The 23601-nt window shown below is 37.7% G+C and overlaps 1 protein-coding gene across 1 annotated transcript in view; it reads left to right on the top strand.

The window, feature by feature from the left end:
- NOL10 (nucleolar protein 10) overlaps positions 1–23086 on the top strand; it is a gene marked incomplete at its 3' end in the record, with an annotated part of 40255 nt that extends 17169 nt beyond the window's left edge. Inside the window, exons 12-16 of the mRNA XM_010149683.1 lie at positions 3881–3933; positions 20175–20301; positions 21985–22064; positions 22209–22307; positions 22952–23086. Of these exons, the coding sequence (XP_010147985.1) occupies positions 3881–3933; positions 20175–20301; positions 21985–22064; positions 22209–22307; positions 22952–23086 (494 nt within the window). The remainder of the gene's footprint in view (positions 1–3880; positions 3934–20174; positions 20302–21984; positions 22065–22208; positions 22308–22951) is intronic.
- Between the last annotated feature and the right edge of the window lie 515 nt (positions 23087–23601).

Here is a 23601-nt window from a genome sequence, read left to right as displayed (position 1 = left end):
GTAGCCTCTGTGGTATGTAGGTGTGCCTCTCAGGTGCCTTAGCAGAAATCTTTTTTGTCAGACTCTGCAGGAAGAATTTTGTAGCACAAAGAATTGAATGCACATACCTCCCTAATGCTGTTTATTGGGCATTACTTTTTCATGTGTGTGATCTAGACACTGCATTCCAGTCCTGTGTTCTGCCTCTCCCGATGATATTACTGTGTGTTTATATTATAATAAGTGCACTCAATGTATGATAGACCTGGACTGGCAAGAACAGGATCTCCTGAGAACTGCTGGAGATGAAGTTAACTTTACCTGCCCAGTAGATGTTTCAACAGCCATATTCAAAGCTCCATCAAATTTAAGTGCTGAAATGGATGGTAAACCATCTATCCTGCAAAGCATAATGCTTACAGTTAGATTTTCTTTCAATAAGGACTGCAAATAATTTTTTCAATGTTAAGAATAGCTAAGATAATTAATTTACAGGTAACGCTCAAATATTACTTCAGAAAGCTGTATTGTTTACATTCACAGCTTGTGGTTGTATGGAAAATTAGCCACTACTACTTAGATCAATAACCAAGACTCCTCTACAATCATGAAAACCCTTTATTCACACTAGCAAAGAAAGTCAGTTCTGCTTTTCTTACTGTTCTTTCTTTGACCATGTCTGTTCGAAGGGTAACAACTGTGGTGGGGTGAAAACTGGGGTGTATTTTATAATCATATGGGAGACTGGGAAAACCAGAACGTGTTGCAGTGAAAGATAAGAGATTGAAGGTAGGAGGTGGTGCATTGCATGTTAGTCATAAGTAGTGTTTCTGCAGAATTTAAGATGCCTAGCACCGCCTCCTGTTCATTCAGAATTTAAAAAATAATTGTTTGAACATTTGAAAATAAGGAAATAGTTTCAGTGGTATGAACCTGCAGCTGTGGAGAGCTGGAAATACAATATAACTTAATTACTAGTACGGCTATGGCTCAGTGCTCTCACTGGTGCCCCAGCATTCCCAGAGCACCCACGGATGTTCGTGAAGCCAGCATGGCACAGGAGAAGCCCAAGAGATATTTGCCTGGCTCGTGCTCGTAACAGTTTGCAATGCTGCTGCTCAGAAAGCCCGTATCCTAAACTCACCCTTATGCTCTAAGATTTCCTTAAAACAGCTTTGCAGTTCATCGTTGCAAGGAAGGAAACACTTTCATGTTTTGTTTCACTGATGTGGGTCAAAATTCAGAATTTGTTTCATACATTTAAATATATTGATTCAAATTGAAGAGAACAATTTCAGAAATGTCATGAACCAGAAGTAATTGAAAATTGAATCTACATTTAGAATGCTTTTGTTTGGGCAAAATGGTTGCCTAGTATGTCTAGATGTTTTACTTGCCATTTTATATTTAGAATTTTATTACAATAGTTGTAATAATCAGGTAGCTGGTACTTTGCATTAGTTACAGCCCTCTTTTACATAAAAATGTCTGCTGCATGTGCAGTAATTAGGTAATTTTAACACTGCATTGTCAAAGTTGGAGAAGTGAAACTACATCGTAACATTAAACATTCTGAAATATTTATGGTAAACTGTGGATCGCTATAAACTTGAATTATTCTTTTTTTAATACTTTTATGGGAGTTTAGTTGTAGTTGGGTTTTTAATTAAATTGTTTTACCAACCAGCTTCAGTACTGCTACCTTTCATGAGAAACAGATTCCTGTTTATCTTTGAGAAAACTACATGATGATAAACTTCAGTGAAACTCTTGAACTAGTTATGAAGCAGTTCTTCCTGATGACACATGCACAGAATGGGGCTAGGGGAGAAAAGGTTTACCACTTTGGGACTAGACTTGACTTACCTTCAGTTAAGTTGTACAGTATAAACGAAACTTAACAGCATCTTCACTGTATAGAAATTTGTGCCTCATTTGTTTCAGTTATTGTAATTTTTTTAGTAACAAATTTGCTATTTCTAAAACTGCTTCTCCTATTTACTACTTGTGTTTTCATTCCTTTAAATTGATGATACTGTTTTATAGACCACTTTGCAAAGATGCTCTTATTGAACCCTTTTCTCAGAAAAAGCATTCTCAGTTTATTTCTCTTTCAAAGTGATCAAACTAGGCTGCTGTGTAGTTTGTTAGGGTGTGGTCCCTTCCCATAAAAATTGGTTAAAACTAACAAGCTGAGACAATGAAAATGCATGGAGTAGACTTCTCCTTTCAGAGTCGTTCCTTTTTTTATTCCCCTTTATTATACACCCATGTACTGTTCCAAAGTCTTATTTTTCCCCTCCATTTAATTATTAGTGGAAGACTCTCAAAGAGATTTTCCCTTTACTGTCATCTTAGAGACACCTGCAGAATTAATTTCTATCCTTTTATCTCTAGTGACTCATATTCAGTCAACAGAGAAATGCTTTGTCTCATGCAGTAGTAGTGAGCGTGCTGATACATTTAAGGAGCGTGTAATCTATATACTCCGGTATATACATACAGTACATTGTGTGTGTATATACTATGAATTCTTGCTTTTCCCTCTATTGCCTGCAAACCTTTCCAGGTATGGTTTTAGCTTCAGTTTGCTGACTAAGCTGTCACAAATTCCTTGCTTTGCCAGGAAAGCAAGCCCCCTTATTTCTGACACGATAAGTCCAGCTGCATTGTGTATTTTTAATGAAAGGATTAGATAGGAAGGATTACTCCACCCATGTTAATTGCGTTCCTCTGGTTGGGTGTAAATTATATTTCTACCCTCTGGGTGTGTAGTAATTGACCCAATTATTCATAGTCCCAGTGGCATATGTTACAGTACTTTTAGATCAGAGTGTTATCTAACTTGATTGCTCTTTTCTTCTTCATATTCCCTCTCTTGTATTACCTGGTGATCTGCTACATTGGAAAGCCAAAATTGAGATAAACGTAAAAGTAATGCCAACTGTCCTTATTACTCTCATGTAGCAGGAAATTGAGAGTATTTCTCATTTTGAACTTAAATGCAGTCTTCTGGCAGTTGGAGATTTTCCATTGATTTTAATATTTCTACTGTAATGTTGTATATTCAGGATATTTGTAACCTTTATTTGCAGTGTTTCTTAGGTATATTCATAGGTATTTCAAATTTCACATTTGCCCGGGTTGACTAATATCACTAATGTTACTGTGTTTGAAGCCTCAATATCCTGTCTCTCATTTTGTGTTGACAAGATATGGTTGTGGTGATTTCTTGGATGAAACACCAGTAAAGGTGTAAACCATGGTATGATTTATGTTTGTTTAGTCTGTAGGTGTGCATGTAAAAACAAAGCAAACCAAAAAACAACCCCTCATTATATTAATAATACAAGTTTATGCCCAAGGTAGGTTTTATGTGCAGTACTAACTGGATTTGTTCTCAACAGTGTTATGGGATGAACTATTCAAATTTATGAAAACTGGCAGACTGCAGTTGTTAGTGTTGGTTGAAGTGGTGCTGAGCAGTTGTTAAGATAGAGGACAAAAGGGGTGGAATAAGTAGGGAACAAAGCTTTGTTAATTGTGCTGCTATCAGACCTTCCTTAACGTTTGACACAACAATTTATTATGGGTCCCAATTAGCTGTTCCACTGCAGGCCAAGAGTATGTGCTGTATGAACTCCAGGTGATGTGCTTCCAGCCCTCCTCCCCTAACCCATGAAGGATTCTTTCCCTGCAGATATCAGGTTGCCATTCTAATAGTAGGTTTTTTTCTTGGTGCCAGCAAATCTTCTATCTTTGCTATTTATTTTCCTGAAAATACATTAGTGTCCTATGTACAAATCTACTTCATGTGAACTAAATGCCTCGAGTATGTATGTTTTAAAAAGAAGTGTTATCTTCTTGTGACCAATATTTTTAAATGTGGACATCTTTTTAGGAATGCTGATGACTGCCAACGAAGCCCCTAAAATGAACATCTATTATATACCAGTAAGTAGTACAAATTATTGCTGATACTTCTCTTTTAAAACTCAGTTGTTTGGTGCCATTCAGGTATTCATGTTGGAAAATTACTTCTGCAAATTCACGTCTGCATTCTCTGACTTTCCATGATAAAGTGAATTTGAGCTAACTATAATTTATTAATGTGACATTGTATTACTGAGAAAACCAGCCTGTAATTTGCCTTTTGCTAACCGTTTCAAAACTGGCTAGGGGCAATAGGAAATTCAAGTGGAGCTTTGCCAGAAAAAAGTAGGTTTTGCTAGCTGATCAGAAAAGAATTCTTAAATAGGCACTGTAGAGCTGCTTTCAAGATAATAATTTTCCTTTTTGTGAAATGACTGTCTTTAATATGTGGTATATATTGACATAGTCATGGCAGTAAATACTCTTCTCTGTTCTGACAAAGAAATGTTACTGTGTGGCTTCAAGTACGGCTCTTGGCAGTAGCTTCTGCTCAGTGCCCTACTTGAATTACAGCTTTTCTCTTGAGAAGCTCTTCGCTTGAGAGGCTTAACTGTAGGCTGACTGTATGTTATATCTCTGCAGGTTGGTTTTAGGGAGACTTAACAGCAAGCCTTCTGGTGTTAGGGAATGGTACAGAAAACTACACCTGCTTTTCACTCTTGTTCTGGTTAGGATTATACAGTGCACTCCCTTTTTTATTTGTCCTGGTACGAGGTGAATAGTAGGTTATATGTGCGAATGTTGCATGCGGAATAGCTGACCACGGTCTAAAACTACCTACACTTCTTAAGGAATTTTATTCACGTTCTGGATTAACTATAAACTTCATTGATTTTGAAATAGATTTTAAACCTCTTTCTTAAATCAGCTCAAAAGTTTTCATTCAGATTACCAATTTTAAAATAATTTGAATTTAATCTTCTTCAGTTGATTCCTGGGTCCTGTGACCCCCCAGTTCCTCTGCCCTCCTCCCCCTTTTCCTTAAGACAGAAATTCATCAGTTTACATTTTTCTTTGTGTAATGTACATGCAACAGGTATATGGTGTCTATGTCTAAACACAACAGTATACCCCTCTAAACAATTCTGTAGTCTGGTTATATTTACTCACATTATAAGATTTTTCACATTTACAGGCAGAAAAATTTTATATCATAGAATCATAGAATGGTTAGGGTTGGAAGGGACCTTAAAGATCATCTAATTCCAACCCCCCTGCCATGGGCAGGGACACCTTCCACTAGACCAGGTTGCTCAAAGCCACATCCAGCCTGGCCTTGAAGACATCCAATGTGGATGACTTGAAGACTCCATATGTGAGTTCTGTGTCATTTATGTCAGATTGTTCTTCGTGTGGAAATTATTTATGGGTCTAACTCAGTTCTAACCAACTTATATTTTTTTAACTGGAGCTGTTCCATGCTTTGGTTAACAAAGGGTGGGAGAACAACAAATGTTTTTATATTTAAGACAAAGTATTAGCTGTAGTTAGAAGCTGAACACTTTGTTTCTATTTATCTTGTCCTTTGTAAGGTTTAGAGAGGAACTCTCCAAGCATTTTTTTTTAATCTATCATATTTATAATTAATGGATTGAGGAAGACAAACTCACATATTTTCAAAGTCTGAGTTTTTAGAACTTGAATAGACTAGTTAATTTAAGAAATTCAGATGGAGGAAGGATTTTTGCAGCATGCAAAAAAGCATGTCTGTTCTGATGAATATTAACACAGAACTCTTCTTAAACCATCTTCCTTGGTAACTCTTCTCTGATTATTGGTACCAGAGTCTCCATGAATGTATTTGGTATGGGTTTTAGGTTCACAGTGATATATGAGTATACAAATGGACCCACACGATGAATGTTAAAGCAGAAATCCAAATATGAATTCTACTTTTGAAATACTGTTTTGTATAAGAAAATTTAAAACTTGGTTCAAGGGCTAGTGCCCAGATACAATTAGCTTTTTGAATAAGATAAACTTTCCCAGTTTGTGTCCACAGCTTTGAGTTTGAAGGCTGCTGAAGATACCTGAAATATTGGGGTGAATTTTTTTTTTTTAGGCAGTAATCTATAGTTAATTTCAAAACATGGAATGCTTATTTTGCACAATAGAAAAGTAAAAGTCAGTGAGAAGAAGTTACTTTGAAATCGAGACAGAAGTCTCGTTCTAGCAACTGGCTCTTTTACCTTGTCTGCCTTTTCACGGGCAAGACTGACAGGGCTGGCACAGATAGTACTGTATAATTGAAGGGGTTTTTACTGCATTTCCTAAAAATCAAGTGTGTAGCTCACTAAATCTGTTTTGGTTGGCTGTTTTGGTTTTTTTTAATCTCCTTTTTAAATGGAGAAAATATAAAATGGAGAAGTTGTGTCAGCCTTAAGCTGCTCCAGGGCATTTGTTATAAAGGAAAACTCAGTGTTATTAAAGTGTTCATGTTACAGTTTTAATTCCTTGATCTTTTGGGCTAGTTATTTGAGCTCAGAGATGCACACCTGTCCTTTGGTTTCTATGTCAGTAGATTATTAAGACATGGTTTTTTTCCATTTTTGAACACTGAGTAATTTCCTTGCACAGACAAAGAGGAGTTTAGTTGCATGTGTCTTTGGAGCAAAACTTTAAAGAACTAGTGATTTGCTGTATTACCCAATCTCTTCGTAGTCTAGTTTTCTGGCTTTTTGTACAAACTAGGATTCACTGGGTTTTTTCCAATGAATAGCTTAATTTTCTATTTGTTTGTTTATTTTGTGATAGACATGAATGCTACTTAAAATGTGTCCTCTGTTTTTGACATGTTGACAAGAACTGAGTTATATTTCTTGAATTCCACAGCAGAATAAATGCCTCAGGGAAATGCTGCTGCTATAAAGGACAGCTGTGTTTCGGAGCTCTTGGAAGTACTTTTGTGTAAATAGAATCCATTCGATTGCCCTAGCCCCCCATTGCCCTGTAGTGCTAGTAATTATTCTCTTTTTTTTTTTTTAAGTCTTCATTGAAATAGCTACAAGGAATTACCATGGTTACGGTCAAGGAGGATACTTAAATTCTCAGATGTGTGGTGCTCTAGCCCTTTTAGGTTACAAAGTAAGAAAAAAAGATCAGAAGAAGAAGAGATGCCCAGAAGTCCAAGTCTCCCAGAGCAGGAGCGCGTGTGGGTGCGGAAAGAGCCGGCATGCTCTGGCCTTGATTGAAGTTGGCCAGACAGTGCAGGACTGTGCCCAGCCCAATATACCCTGCCTCTCAGCAGGTTTTATTAGTGTGGGCACAGTGCTGTGCTAACACAGCTACATGACTTGTGAACTAGAGCTGGCTCGTGTCCGGCCAGCTTGGAGTATGGTCTGACTGAGCTCATGTCTGACTGAATTATCTGTGCACATGTGCCCGTTCTCTCCATTGTTAACACCAAAGCTAAATTTCCATCGCAAAACCAAAAAAGACTCTCTTGAACCTGGGGATTATAAAAGAGTTGACAATGGGTATCATAATATTGTCCATAAATGAAATAGCATGCTTCAGCTTTTCCTGCAGAATTTTCAAGAAGATAGGGATGACATTTTAGACTAGGAATGTCTGAGGGCTATGCTGTTCTTAAAAATAAATAAATAAATCAATCGCTGCAGTTGGTTCTTTTGTGTACAAAGCTGTTAGCAGAGGGAAATGGAGATATTCTGATTTTTTTCATTTACTAGAAAGGACAGGCAGGTTTGATTTTTAAATGGCAAGAAGATGCCTTATGCAGATACACAGCTCAGGGGGTGAGTAAAAGCCAAATGGAATGACCGTTAAAACGAAATGTTTGTTTTACATAGGTAACATCTTGAGTGGCTTAGCTTAGAGACTTTGTTTTTGTTTTATTTTGTTGGGCTTTAATGAGGGCAAGTGCCTCTGACTGTAATTGGGCTGTTTGCCAGTAGTTTAATACTTAACTTGCAGTTTATGCAAACGTTTGGAACCTACTCCTTGCCAGCTGGCTTCCTGGTGGATCACTTTGATGTGTGCCTCGGGAAGCTTGAAATGAAAGTTGTGTGTGCCTTGGGATACTTTTCAGACTACTGACTCAGAACCGTCAGTTGAGTTGATAGTGCAACCAGGTCCTGGCCAAAGAGGTGAAGAGAAGCTCCACTGACACACGGTGGTCTACTGGCCTGCGATCTAAGATAAGCCAGGTTTCCTTAAGTTTTATAATGTTCTCTGTTCAAATTGTACAGAAAAACCCCAACATGTTAGCTCCTGGGTGCTCTGGGTGAAAAGCGAGGGGCGTAGAAGTTATTTATTCTGAGTGTTTACTATTGGTTACATGAACGTGTCTGATCTTAGCACAGACATTTCAAATCAGTCCTGTCTCCTTTATTGGACTTGAAACTTTGGGCTGCATATATGTACTGAAACTGAAACTTGCTCTATTCATTAGGCTGTTAAAAGAAGTGAGCAATTAAGCGTGTAATTAATTGAGTGTAATATTCTGTGTTCTGGATTTTTTTAACTTTCTGCAGTCTTGGCAGAAAACTCCCTGTTGAGGCTAGAAGCAATGTACTTTTGGTGTAGAGAAGATATTAAGCTCCTGAAGAAAAAAAATAAATCCTGGAGCGTCTCTGGCTTCTTTTCAGGTGGTTTTGGAAAATCATTTGATATCCTAGCGCGCTCCTAGTTCAGCGTTGTTGGAGTTATAAACTGGAAATGTTTCAAGGGCAAGTATTTCTTCCCTACTCAGTGATTCAGTTTCTCCAAGAATATCTTTATAATAGGTCTGGTTTCTAATACAATACCCACTTTGGATATGTGAATCTCTCTCTCTGTTGGTAGAAATAGTTATGATTTTTGTCCTCTTCAAATTGGATGGCTTTCCAGATAAACCAACCATTCCTTGTACTTCTTTCCTTTCATACATGCTATTTTAAATTATTTTGGTTCTCCTTTTTTTAGGTTCCCTACTTGCCTGTTTTAATTACTTTTTATCACCTTTATTTAACATGCCTCAAAATTGCTCATTCATTGAAAAAAATGGGTTTCTTCATTAGATTTAGGGAAAAAGTTTTAGAAAAACTGTAGAAAAAGCTCATTTTTCTTTAGTAGTTAACCCTGAAATAACACATTCACGTATTTAAGGCACAAGATTCTACCAGCTTACATGTTTTCATTTAATGCAGTGGATTTTTGATGGAACAGATCTGTAGAGGGAACTTGTACTGATGGAAATACAAGTGAAGGCAGTTTTTTAATACCTTAGTTCACCCCCTTTAGTATCAAGAAAGAAACTGTTTGGGACAGTTCTGGATTGTAAATTAAGGACATGAACATACTTTTAGGCTCTCAGGTTAGCTGCTTCTAAACCTACTTATGACTGAATTGACTGAAGAGTTGTATTCAGTTCACTCACAGACAGACAAAGCATTTTTCTGTAAAAGAAATCTAGTAATGGACTAGTATTTTCTGGCAGTCTGGTGTCAGTGTTCTTGCTAACCCTATCCAAAGGATTGTAATTGTCAGATATCCATCCTTCCAGTCTGTCACTTTTCATTTTAAAGCACATGGGAGGTTTCTCATGTGTGGTGTGCTCCACACTTACCTCTATAGTCATAGCCTTTTGGAACAATTTTACCAAGCTAAGACTTACTTTCTCAGCCTTTCATATATTTGGGATCTACTAATTGTCTTTTTCTCTCTTGGCTCTTTATATGATGGGGATACAATGAAAGAAAACCACCTATCCACACCTTGTACTTCATACCCCCCAGACCAATGTTCTGTAGAGTCAGCTGTCATTCAAATGGTTTGGGGGTGCTATTGGAGTTACAGCAAGATCTTCTGAATTGATTTTTGGCTTCTGCATGGTAAAAGCCATGCAGCAAATGATGCATTTATTTTTATATTTGTGGCTGGCATTTTGGCACTAACAGACTAGGACTAGAGTGTGAGATTTTGATTTCTTTTAGGATGCTTTCATGTCTTCTGCTTGGTCATTCTGGATTAATGCTGCCTCAACTGTTGTCTTGAACATCGTATGATGAGGCTGCATTTTTTCAGAAGTTCATCTCCTTCAGTCCAGCCCTTTCCTAAGAAGTTTTAGGTAAAGTGGAAGGCATCCATGAAACTGAATTGTGCTAAGAGGGTTTCTTTTCCTATCCTGAAACAATGTATAATATAGAAAAATATTTCATTCCCTGGGGAAAAAAATTTGGAAAATGAAAAATACCTTATTTATGACATAGAATGGGAAATGTTGGTCTTAACTTTAGTTTGCTTATTTATAGACCTGTGAAATGACTGGAAAGCAGGGCTGTTACAAAATGCTTTGGGACTGCCAAGCGTTAAAAGAAACAACTTTCTATTAATAAAAAGACACTTGAGCGCATCTTTGGCCTTGAAGCTAATTCTGAGGTTTGGTATATCATTCTTTTAGAACTGTGTTTCCTATCCAGAACAGCCTAATTCTTTACACATAAAACTGTGCAAACAATAGAAAAGGAATGTCTGGTGAATGATACATTACCTGTCTCACAGTATTAACAAGCATAGGAAAGAAGTTGTTTATCTTCACAAACAGAAATGTGAGCTTCCTACTTTCAACCTAAACACTTTCAAACTGAAAAATAACATGCTGGGCTTACTCCCAACAAAGGATATCCTCCATTTCCCATGGGCTGGCTGAGAGACACTATACCAGTTATCACACATATATAGAAGGGAAACACCAACGTGCAATAATCAGGAAACAATTTCTGGTCTTCCTGCGAAACCTTTCAGATGTGTTTTGGTGCTGATGATGGGATGGTTCAGCATTATGTAGATTACGGAGGTGTATGATCCCTGCGCACTGCTCTTGTGCATGAGAGTATGATAGGCAGCACTTCAGTATCATTTTTTTTAATAGCTAGTAGCATACTGACTGTTAAGTTCCTACTTCTTTATAGTTTTCATCATACCCTTCATAGAGTGAAGGAGAACACTCTTTAAAATGGTTGTACTGAATTTGCTTTGTCAGTTGATCAACTCGTGTTCTTTTGTGTTGTGACTGTTTCTTAAGCAACTGGCAGTATTGGACCCTCTGTTCTTGGGTTACTATTTTAAGAAAACAGGTTGGGGGGGGAGGGGTGCTCCCCTTTGTATCTGAAAGATATTTTTTGTTTCTTAAGTTGTGCTTGTTCCTTCCGGTGGCCTATCTGTTCTTCACCTGGTTTCTGAAAATTTAGAAGGGCAGTTGCTCAGCTTCAGTCAGTGAAGAGAGAAGCAGTCACAGATAATTGAAAGATGTAATTGCTGAAAGGACCTTTTGTACTATACTATAGTCTATCAGCATGTATTAAGAATTAGTGTCTTTTTTAGCTTTTTGGATCGGAAAAGACAAAGCATGTGAGAATTTTCTCTGTGATAATTTCAATTGAGTATTTCATTATATTTGAAAGCAGAGGCAAGTGACTCTTGTGGCTTATCTGTATTGTTGTCTTCTGTGCTGCACTCAGTAGTGAACCAAATGTGAGTTATGACTGTTTTACACAAAAATAGTAACAAAGTTATGAGGGTTTAAGATTTTTATCACACAAACCTGAGAGGTAAGTAAAACCATCAGATACTTTAATGCTTTCACCTACACATTTGAAAGATGTTTCCTACTCAAAGAAAATAATTCCATAAGTTACATAAAAATTCTTCTCTCTAGCATTATGCTCTCCAAAGAGTAGGTTGGTTTATGCTGAGTTTATCATCTTTATCAGTCTGGAGGAATTGCACGTTCCCAACAGGTAGTTGCCTTTCCTACCCTCTGTGTTGTCTGGCAGTAGTTGTATAAACTCACACAGCAGTCTTCTGCCCAGGTTTGCAAAGAGCAATTAAGCTGCCATGGCAGGGAGTTATTAGAAGCTGACACTTTCCTCGATTTCCAGTAGTTTGTCAGTTATGTAAGGTAGGCGTACAAAGGTAACAGCAAATCCAGCTGTATCTGTAGCATCCCTCAAATTTCCCAAAATGCAGGCCATGCTCTGAACTCCAATACAGGAAGTTTTCGTGACTGTGTAGGTACTTAGTCTGTAATGTTCCTTGGCAGCTGGTTTGTACTCTGATAGCCCTGTTTTTCCCAGCCACTTAAAAGCACAAGAGGCAAGTCCCCACACAGTGTGACATCTGGGAATTTTCCTGTCCCATCAGCAAAATGGCAAAGATCACACCTGATCTGCAGGGGTTTTTTTCCATGGATAAAGAAACAGACCGTTAGCAGATGTTCACAGGTAAAGAAATCCTGTGAAGTGAGCCTCAGATGAACTTACTGCGCAGTATTTAAGTAATTTACCTAAGTGCCTCTGTTATTACAGTAGATATGCTATAGAAGCTGCTTTCTAGACAGGCTTTTTGGATCTTTTAATTCGTATCCAGCTGATACTTATGGGAAAGTGTTTGAATCAGGGTATGCTTGTAACACATGCTTTGAGAAGCCAGTCTCTTCTTACCTCTTCAGCTTCACTTGATCAGTTGACTTAACGTGAAAGTCATGTGTTCTTCAGGTTTCTGTGTATTTTTCTGACCTCAAATAGCCTCAGCTGCAGTTGTCTAAAGACCTAAAATGTGTAGGGAGGCGGATAAATAAGAAAAGATTGATAGCAGTGGTGACAGGTGTCTATCTTTTATGTATGTCAGCATGCCAGAATATGAGAGGGATGTTGGTGAAAGCATCAGACTCTTTACTCTTAATGCCACTGCTGGTAGGTTACAGGTGGCTTGAGAGAAGTGTCATTTTCTTCCTGTATTGTGTGGAACAGAACTATTCTGCTAATCTTATTTACAGCTCTAAAGATTAACTTTCTTTGAAAAGTTACTTGCTGTTCCTATCTTAGGGGGCATTTTTTTCCCAACATTGTGAGCAACGGGACTGTTGCCTCCTTCAAGAGAAAGTGCCTTCACCAAGAAGACACTCTCAGTGAGAGCAGACCTGTGACTGCTTCACTAATACCTGTCAGATCAGAGAATATGAGATTAAAGGAACCCAAAAAATTTACTAGAAAGCCAATCTGTTTAAGATTAGAATAAGAAGTACTTGCTATCTGATAGCTACTAGGGCAGAAAGATTTAGTATCTCGTTCCTAGAAGATGTATGCAAGTTCCTGCAGCAGTTTTTGTTTAACACTGGGAAGATCTTAAAAGCAGCATTTCCTTTAACATGCTCTCTAAAGAGTGAAACGTCTAAATTGTTGATTTGGCAGCTTCCATAACGTAGTGAAGGGTAGGAAAACCAACCTCTCCGATTAATGAATCTGCCAAAAAAGTCTGGATGTGCTGGAGTTAGGATGAAAGAAAGAGCAAATTCATTGTATAGTTCAGTGAAATTTATGAGTGTGTGGGCTTAAAATCAAACACAGTCAGTAGTATGCCGAAAAGGAAAAATGTGCTAGTTGGTCTCCCTTGGTCATAGCTTTACTCCAGTGAGCTACTTGATTGCCAAGGAAGTTCAGTTACTGTAAAAGTGTACCTACACCACATAACTTAGGGTGAATGAAAGCATGATGTTACGAAAATATATGGGAGATCAGTTTGGAGTTTATTCCCAAAATCCATTTAATTTAGAGAATTCAAGAATTTTATTCAGTATATTAAACAGGTTTACTCATGAGATTAGCAGGGCACGATTGGTGTTGATTGTAGAGCGTTCGTAGGGAGAAAACAGATTAGAAGGGACGGCAGAGTAGAATTCAACATCACTGTGAATCACAAATTGTTTGGAGCATGTTGGTTGCTAAGGGGGATGCACTGCATGTGGAAACATCATAGGTAGAAACATAAACAGTGATATCCAGGCTCCTTTCTAACATGAGCTGATCTCCGGGGTGCTCTGAGGTTCTTGGGCTATAGGTATGACTGAAGCCCAGAAGCATAGAAACAAGAGTGCGGAGCTGCAGCTCTTCATGTCTACGAGCTAGAAATCATCCATCTGATTCTTGAGAGTTACCAATTGCAATTGATGTAACCTTGACTGCTAACAAGGTATAAAAACAAGGTATTCTTTCTTCTCTTGCCTTTTCAATGCATATAGATGGAAACTTTTCCAAGTTGTTACATATTGAGATCTAATTCTTAAAATTAGAGAACAAAACATTGAAAACAGTACTCTTAAAATGAATAGTAATTAATTACTCATGTAATTGCATTAATTAAACTTGGCTATGCAATTAGGGGCTAATTACGTTTAAAATGCAATCGCACATTTCAATCACTGCCCACACCCTGGGGATCACCTATTTTTTTTCTCCTCCCTCATTAGACCTTCTGTAATCTCCTTCTGTTAAATGGCATGATTGCAGCTGAGAAGATGCGTACACAGATGTGCATTTGCTTTCTCCAGCAAATGTGTCCTGTTATAAGTTCAAAATGCTTTTTATTGTGCCATTTTATTTTAAAAGACCACCGTAATTAAGATTGTATTCTTATTCTTTGTCTCCTCCAAAGAATTATTTTTGTCTCCTGCAGGTGGTAATGTATGTGAAATCACTGAGTCATATGTATAAAATATATTTAATTTCAAGAAATTATAATCTAGAAAAGAATCTCTCCTATGTTAAAGTGCTTTAAGTTTGGGTTGTGGGTTTTTTTTGTTTATTTGGGTTTTTTTTAAAATGGGAACAGAGGAATGGAGGAGTTTCCTTGGATCGTGGAGTCCAGTCCATGATCCATTTTATCACAAAGAATGAGAATATATAGTATTTTCCATTAGTATGTCAGATTTCATCTGAAAATCAGCTGTTTCTCCCTCATTATCTCCATTAAATGGCTGTTCAAGAGTCACATTCCTCTGATGCTTAGCAAACTTTTCTAGTTTGCAGTGTCATTGTGACAGCTTTGCGTGTATTTGTTCTCATGCAAGCATTACTGTTTCAGAAATCACCCCAGCAGCCTTTCACCGTACTTGCTGCAGTTTACATTCACGTGTCCTGAACATTACTGCCTGGAGTTGTAAGAGATGCACACTGAGTCATCATTCCTATCCCAGACTAATATAATGGCCTTGTATGACTATTTTATTGTCTTGGGATCAAATAGTATTTTTTTTCCTGTCCTGTTTCTTAGTCATTGGCTATACATTTCATCTGGTTTCCAATGTTTTATTTTTCAAGCTAGCTTATTTTCCCTTAGAGATTTTGACCCTTCTTTTGTGAGAGTTTGTCATCAGATTTTATTGGCATTTTTTCCTTCTATATGTCAGTCATAAATGAAAATATTGAACAATTTGAGCTCCAGTTGTAACCTCCTTGCTCTGCAGTAATTCTCCTTTCAGCAGACACAGTGTCTTGTTAGCCAGTTCTTATCTTGCCTTACTTACTAAAATTCTCATCCTGACTAGTAGTTACACACAACACACTGTACCCAGAGCTATGTTGAAATGCTTGAAATCCTCCTGTGTTCGTTGGAATTGACGTTGTTCAAGCAGCATGACAGTGGGTGCTTTAACTATAATGGTACGTTGTTTGCTACGTGGTAAATGTCTTGCAGTCCAGCTAAAATCCACAGAAGATACCACAGCAAACAGTCTGAAGATTTTTGAAAGAAAGCGTTACTTTAAATATACACCATGAAAGAACAGTGATATGATGTGGGTTTATACTTAATTATTATTAACTGTTATTTTGCTATGGCATGATACAGCATTACAGTAGTAATTTTCGTGAAACTGAAGTTTCTGTGAAACGGCATGTTGCTGTCTTGTACAGCTGCAGCAGCTAATACTTCTGCTTGCCAGAGTCTCTGGAAGCATTTCATTGAATTATGTCTGCATACATTATTTCAGGCAGTTTAAATTTTTAAAATTCTTGTTAACTATGTTCAAATCTGATTTATTCTGTCTGAACGTTTTACATGTTTTTGATCCCTAAAATACATCAGTGAAGATTTGGAGGAATTTCTGCTGCTTTATACATTTTGACATCTTACTTAAAGCTGAATGGTTTACTACTGCCTTGCATGAAATCTTCCAGGGTCTTGCTATTTAACATCCTGAAAAATAGATTTTTGGAACCTGTTTTGACTCCCTGAGAAGAAAAGAGCAGCTGTTCAGTTTACTCATGTAGAATTGGTCCTTGAAACCTTCAAATGGATACTTAACAATACTCATCTGTATGTGCGAAGTTGTTTAATTTAAATCTTGTGACATCTGACTCTGGAAGCTTCTACACATCCTGGACTTCTTTTAAGTTGTTGAGCATGTTAAGGCCCAGTTAGTAATAGTTTTTCTGTGCTCTGCGGAGCTGTCTGTCACATTGGTGAGTGGCGTTTAAAAGTGCACAAGTGCTGTCTGGTGTTCCAGACTGAAGATGAGGAACATCAGTTGTGGGTTGGGAAGAACACCTACTCTCCTAGGGTTCAGTAAGCCCAGGGGAATTACAGACCAATGACAGGATGATATTTTCTACAGAAGTGCTGAGAAATTAGGCATGGCCATAAGTAAAGGGTATTGCAGAGCTGTACCATGTAGGATTTGGGGTGCTACAAGGCTGAAGTTAAACATCTTGTAAAACAGAATACAAAGAACTCTGGTTTTTGAAGTTATTTTACAGTATTTTAAAAATATTTTTATGTCAACATTTTTCTCTTCCTTTTCTGGATGAGTTTGGCATTGTGCTTGTCCCCGCTCAGTTGCATGCTAGATTACTCATCGTACTTTGTGTTTTCTGTGTCTTAAGTTAAGAAAATTAAAACCCAATACTGATGAAGTCCACATCTTCACTGTTGGCTTGTTATCAGACATGAAAGGCAATGGTGAGATGTTGCACTACCCGTGTATCGCAGTGGGAAGGCCCGTCCCCTGCCTGGCGTGGCCCAGCCGCCCAGTCTGTCACGCGTGGAGACGAGACACGATGGGGGTAACTGTGCTTTGGTGACGTCGTGGGTGCTATTTCCAGTTGGTGAAGGAGAGGGGGGTGCTGGGAGAAGAGGAGAGCAGGGCTGCCAGCAGAGCCGGGCCTGCAGGCCAGGCTGCTTTGTTGGTTGGCAAAAATATATTCAAAGACAATCTTGTTGATTTTCACCAGCAGTTGGCAGAAATTGTCTCAAGAAATGGTTCTCCCACCAAAAGCGGGATAAGCATGAAAATAGCAAAAATACTGGTTCAGTCACTGTTGGTGATAATGTCTGGTTTTCCTATCCTAAGAAATATTTGTGTGACAGCTGAGTTCAGATGTGCGCTCGTTTAATGATGAGTTTCCCATTAGCTGTGTGCAACTTCTGTAAAACTCGCAGAGAAACCAGTTTGGTATATATCATAAATGTAAAAATGAGACCTGTCAGTTGAGTTGCATGCAGTTACCTACCTCAACAATGCTTTCTTAGTCTTACTGTGAATTCCAGTGCGCTTTTCACCCTTGGATATGGTAGAATTGTACATTCCCAGTCTAAATTGACCAGTATGATAATGAGCCTAGCCAAACTCCACAGCTTCGTGGCTGCTTTGCTGGGTTTGGGGGGAACTGCAGTGGGCTGAGGGGGTGCCAGTGCTGGGTGGCAGGAGCTCCGGGGGGTCCCACCTGCGCACCCAACATATAGAAACCCATGGGTTGTGGGCACAGGTGGGTTTCACCTATCCGCCTTATCCGTGGTGGCCTGCATCCTCAGAGCAGCTCTCTGAACTGTGTGATCTGTGCCTGGGCACAGGAATGGCAGAGCCTGCCGCTTCAGAGTGCTCTCTGCACCATCCTGGGATGTCTGTTGGCAGGTAGTGGGTGACAGAGGAGCATTAAACTGTGCAGTTAAAATGCAGCAGCAATTAAATTCTGTGAAAAATGAGTATTGCAAGAGAAGAACATTTCTTTTTTGTATTTTTGTTGTTGTGACTGGTATTGTTTGCCTTTTTTATTTTTAAATTTCTTCCTAAGCTTTAAGAAATGTTCCATTTTAATATACAAGGTAAAACTCGTAAGGTGTCCTAGAATAGATAGGCAGGTGGTTGCAGTAGGGTGGGAGAGAGGGAAATAAGTCAATAAAACATATACAGACATCTCTGTAGGGTTTTCCTTTTTGTGAGATTACACATGAAATTTGAATAATGGTTGGACTTTCTATTTTTTCCTGGTATTCTGCCACTTTTTTCCATTAATTATCTCATTTCCTCCCCTCCCCCTTGTTTTCTGTGATCTGATCGTCCAACTCTCTCCACAGATAATAAGGAATAATCGAGTCTTTGGGTTTTGTGTTTCATGGCACAGATTACGTGTAGTGAAAGGTTTTACTCTCGATATCAGGTTTAGAGTAGAGGGATATTTGGACCAGTGAGTGGAGCTACAGCTGAAGAGCAGATAAACTATTTTCCCTTATTTGTGAGACTTCTGCTTTAGTTATTCATTCAAAGATCCCATGAGGGGATTACCCTAACTGATTGGAGTGGCCCAAGTTCCAGTGAGTAACTTTAAGGCTTCAGCAAATAGTGTCATAGACATGGAAGTGATGAAGAAGGTTTAGCAAAGTGCCTGAGATCTTTAGGTGATGAGTCAGCAAGGTAGAATGAAGGGGAACCTTTTATTTAATGGGAATGGGTGTGAGTGAAGGATTCTCTGATCTCATTTCTAATAATCTTCAGCAGAGAGACTTGTACTTAAATAACAAGAGAAGTAAGTTTTGTTTAGGTAGCAAGCAACGTTTTTCTTTAAGAACAGTTTCACCCAAAACAAAAATATAGGTAAACTTCAGAGAAGGTTCTCCCACCACAGTCATGTTTTGATGATCTGGTAATGAAGCACTGATAACTGATTTCTTGAATCATGTGAAAACCAGTGCTACATTTAATATATCTAGACTGCTTTCTTATTAAAGTGGAGTTTAGATTCAAAGAAGTGGGTTTTTTTTGGAAATAACTGAAAAAAATAAAAACCTAGATGGAGACAAAAGCATCTACAATGTTGGCAAGAAATCAATCTGATTGTTATATAGTATTTAAGCTGAGTATTACTAGAACAGATAGGGAGGTTTGATTAATTCATTAAATGGGTAGCATCTTTCTTGTTTAGGGACATCTTAGATCTTTCCTTGGAAGCTCTTAATAATTGGAATAAAATACACAGTACTGTAAAAAAGTGCAGTTTTTCATTTGACATGTTATGGTTCTCAGGCTTGAAATCTTACGAAGGTAAGTCATACTTGATACAGTGGTCTAGAACACAGTATTATTGACTGGAGTGTTACAGTCTGGAGTGTTAGTAGAATACAGTTTTTTGTATAGTTGTCATGAAAAGAAAACTTTTCAGTGAGTAGTAATACCTTTCTTTTTCAATGAACAGTATTATCTTATACTGTTACCACACTATTGTGTTAAATCAAACTATATGTGTTTTATAGATATATAAAATCACTTCTTTTTTCCATAATCAAATAGGATCTTAAAATGTTTTTGAATCACCACCATTCCTATGGCTATGTTGACTGCAGAGTATTTAATGTGAATTCTTAGCAAACAAGTCAGAAGCCTCATGAAAAGTCCTACTCTAGGAGTTAACTGACTACTTAATATTTTAAAAATGTCAACTGATCTGAGAGAGAAAAATGTACTGTTGGGTTTTTCCACTCAGCTAACTCACCTACTGAAATAATAATACTGGAACAGTTGAGTATGGCTGCATGCATCAGGATAGAGAGGAATTTCAGTCAGAACAGCAGGAGGGAAAAATGAAGGGAGCTAATTGTTAACTTGGGAAATTGGAGGAAGCTTATATGGAAGAAGTACAGTGATAGTGCAACATAATATTGTTCAAGTAAATCCTTTGCCTCATGGTAGAAATATGCAAGTTTTTAAATATTTCCCATTATCTGTTTATACAGTCTGGGTTTGTTGAATAAAAATACTTGAAATATACCTGTGGTGTTTTAATTAAAATAAATAGGTCAGAATGGGATTTAACTTGATTGCATAGTGAACCTAATGAGTTCAAGATCTGACAGTGCTGTACAGATTAGTTGCTATCTAGTGCAATCAGTTCATAATTTTATCTGTAATGTTGGGCTCTGAGCTTTTAATAAACTAATGAATCAGACTGGGGCCACTTGAAACAGTTAAACTTGAAACCTCTAAATTGTTGGTCTCAAATAAATGACCTAGATTAAAGTAACGCTTACATAATCTATAGTACTCCTGCAAGTAATGCAAGCAATAGGTTTAATGTGTTCTCTAACTGCTGTTGCTCTGAAGGTCTGTTTGATTTCAGAGGGATTCATTTGTTACGCCATTACAGCCCAGCAGCAAAGAGCCTAACTGTATTTTTTTTCTGTAAGAATACACGTTATAACTTTGTTATCCATAGGTTTTAGGCCCGGCTCCGAAATGGTGTTCCTTCTTGGACAACTTGACTGAAGAACTGGAAGAGAATCCAGAGAGCACAGTTTATGATGATTACAAATTCGTTACCAGAAAAGACCTTGAAAATTTAGGTAAAACAGTTGAGTCTCCTCTTTAGCTGACTTGTGTTCAGTTTCTGTTTGTTTACACATATAAGTTTTGTAATTCAGATGTGATGTAGGAGGACTGATAGAAATTCACTGGCTGTAGGTTCATCCAGTCTTCTTGGTGGTTAATGTGCCAGACTGATGGCTTTATGTTCTTTGGTTCCCAACCAGTGCAACAGTAGGTAGTTGTGTTTCTCAGATTTTTATCCCAATAAGATGGTATTTGCTGATTTAGTATGTCTGGGAATCTGTTGTGTGTGCTTTCAGACACTAAGTGGAAGGCATAGGAAGAGAAGTTGGTGTAGTTTTCAGAGTATTTTTGAGGTCCTCAAATAGTATGTTGGAACTCACAGTGAAATTAGGAAAAGATTCACCTCCCAAAGGCTACCCTGATTGAATGTAGTAATTTCCAGAAAACACAAGTCATTCTAGGGCTAATAGAAACACAGTTTGAAGGAACTGGAATGCTTAAAATTACACAGCAGCGAAGGTAGGCACAATTCTTCCAAAGTAGTTAGTCCCTTTTCTGTCTGTTACCTGTTTTGATTGCAGTGTTTTGCTCCAGTTTATTTAATTTACTTCTGGATACAGGAGTTGGGTTTGGCCTGGCAGAAGGCCATACGAGGAGGAAGTCATCCAAAGCACCTGCATCCTCAGTGTTCGTGTTCTCCAGTGGATGGTCTGAATGTAGCCTGCAGACCCCTATCCAAGTCATAAGGGGATGGAGCAATGTAGTGTTATCTACACAGGGACTTGACTGGGAATATTTACTCTGGGTTAAATTCACTATAATGTAGGCAAATTAATTTCTCCATAAATGCAGACTTTCAAATGAAGAACCAGCTATGGCTTATTTTGTATTCCATATGTCAGGGTTTATTGATATTACTAGCCATTAGCAGGAGTACTCTCATTTTGGAATATGCAGGAAGATTGTTTCCTGGAAACTGTTAAAAATGTTTTTGAGACCTTTACTTTCTGAGATGCACAGCAGTTTCTCACCTTTTTTTTTTTTTTTTGCCATTTAGTTCTCGAAGTAGTTTGTTAATTCTTAATTTCTAAAGATGTGAGGGTCTGTAGAGGATATTTTGGTATAAAAAGCTTTTCCTTTACTCTGTCTTGGAATTTTGTGGAGATACATGGAAGGAAAATCAGAACTCTTAAGTATTTTTATTCTTACTTAGGTTAGGGCCTAGGGTGACAGTTTTATGACCTAATGTGGTACTGTATTTTTTTCAGCATGTTGATTCTTCAAAGATAGTGACCCAAGGCAAAACTCTTTAATTAAAAACATCTCTATACCACACTAAAAAAAGTGAATGTCAAACATCTATGGACTTTCAAAAAAATACTCTCAAATTTTTCTTTGTAAACTTTAATGGAGCGTAGTCCATGTGGGCATTTTTTAGAAGTGGACAGTAATATGTATTATGACAAGGAAAATGAATTTTGTTGCTCTGAAGAAGCTCAAATTTCTTGCTGGCCAAATTTTTTTTTTTTTTTGCGGTTTTACTTATTCTTGATGTAGTGGAAGTGACTGTTAGATTGATGTGTTGCGTTGGCAGTGCTTGTTTTGTCTTGAATCCGGGTAAGTGAAGTGGCTAGCTGGGAATAGGAGTTCTTTATATTTGAAAGCTCTTTGAAATCCTCTGTAACTCTTTTTCCCAGGCCTTGCTCATCTCATTGGATCATCATTGCTCAGAGCATATATGCATGGCTTTTTCATGGACATAAGACTTTATCATAAGGTAAGTAAGGATGATTCTTGTCAAATTTTACTCTTAATAAAATGTGTTGGGTTTGTTTTGTTCTGTTCCCCACCCCCCTCCAAATAATGGACTGTGTCCCATATTAATGCTATTTTCTTTTTACTTCCTCCTGCGTGTTCAAAGGCAAAAATGATGGCCAACCCCTTTGCCTATGAAGAATACAGGAGAGAGAAAATAAGGCAGAAGATAGAAGAAACACGTGCGCAGAGAGTTCAGCTGAAGGTAAATCCTGTAAACAATGTGTATACTTCTGGGAAAACTATTCATAAAGAGTAATATATTCTTAAGAATGTGTCTCAGAAGTAAAGACTTAAGATTTGATTCTGTTTATCAGCAGAGACACGAAGTAATTTATAGGACTTTCTGAATGGAGTGAAATTCCCATGTGTGTGATTCCCACAAATGAGAAGGACAGACTGATAACTGTAAAAAGAGCAGCTCTCATCATGTTTGCCACTTAAGCAGATATCCTGCTGGTAAAACTTGCAGTTTCTACTTCTGTCGTTAAACTGAATGACTTACGCCATTAAAACATAATACTCTGGAAAGTAGTATATAAAAATAATACTGTGTTTATAACTAGTAGCTTTCTAGATTAAATTTGCTCAACATACGAGGAGAAATAATTGCTTTTAAAGTATGAAAGCTGCATTACAAGAAAAAAGATACAGAAGTTCTGCTCAAATTTTCTCCACATGCTATTGTTTTGCTGGTACCTAGAAATATTTGGAACCAGTCAAGGGGCTTTTCAGCAAGAGTTACAAGAATGAATAAGAATTTTCTCTTCACCACACTTACAGATGTAAAGCATGTAGGGCTTTTGCATGTGTAAAATAGTAATTTACTGATTGTTTTCCTCTTTTTAGAAACTTCCTAAAGTCAATAAAGAGCTTGCACTCAAACTGATTGAAGAAGAAGAAGAGGAGCAACAGGCTAATAGAAAAAGGAAACAGAAAGTGAGCTTTTGTTTTGGAGACTTCTCTAACGGGAGCACAGAAATAGTAATGCTTACAGCATTGTGGTTGTGTTGTTGTTGGGGGTGTCTTTGTTGTTGTTGTTATCTGGCTAAACATTAAAAAACTCCATTATTTCGGTTTCTCATAAATACCTTACTCCAGTAGGTGGCTTTAAGGTGGTCTTGACTGTAGCTGCAGCAGCAGAAAGGCCATGTAGTAACTTAAAGCTTAAAATGATTAATACCCACCGTGAGGATGATATGGGCTTCATAGGGCTGCAGAAGCTAGCTTAATGCAGAGTCAATACCAAAGTTGTTCTAAAAAGACCTCTTGTTTGCATTTGTCAGTATTTTGGTGGTGACCATGACCAGATAGATGTTATCTGTAAAACTGAAGGTACGATTGCCTGCCTTCGTGTACACGGTTAACTGCATTTTATAAAGTAGCCAAAATGGTTCACTTTTATGCAACAGGAATTCTTCCTGATGTTGAAAATAATCAATTTTTTTATCCTAAATGAAGTCTAAAGGAAAAAATGAGTTAAAGTTTAATATCCGGGG

This window comes from Eurypyga helias, unplaced genomic scaffold, assembly GCF_000690775.1.
Source record: "Eurypyga helias isolate BGI_N326 unplaced genomic scaffold, ASM69077v1 scaffold7534, whole genome shotgun sequence".
In the NCBI taxonomy this organism is placed as follows: domain Eukaryota; kingdom Metazoa; phylum Chordata; class Aves; order Eurypygiformes; family Eurypygidae; genus Eurypyga; species Eurypyga helias.
Note: the sequence above shows the minus strand (reverse complement) of the source record. Positions and strands in the feature narration are given on the sequence as shown.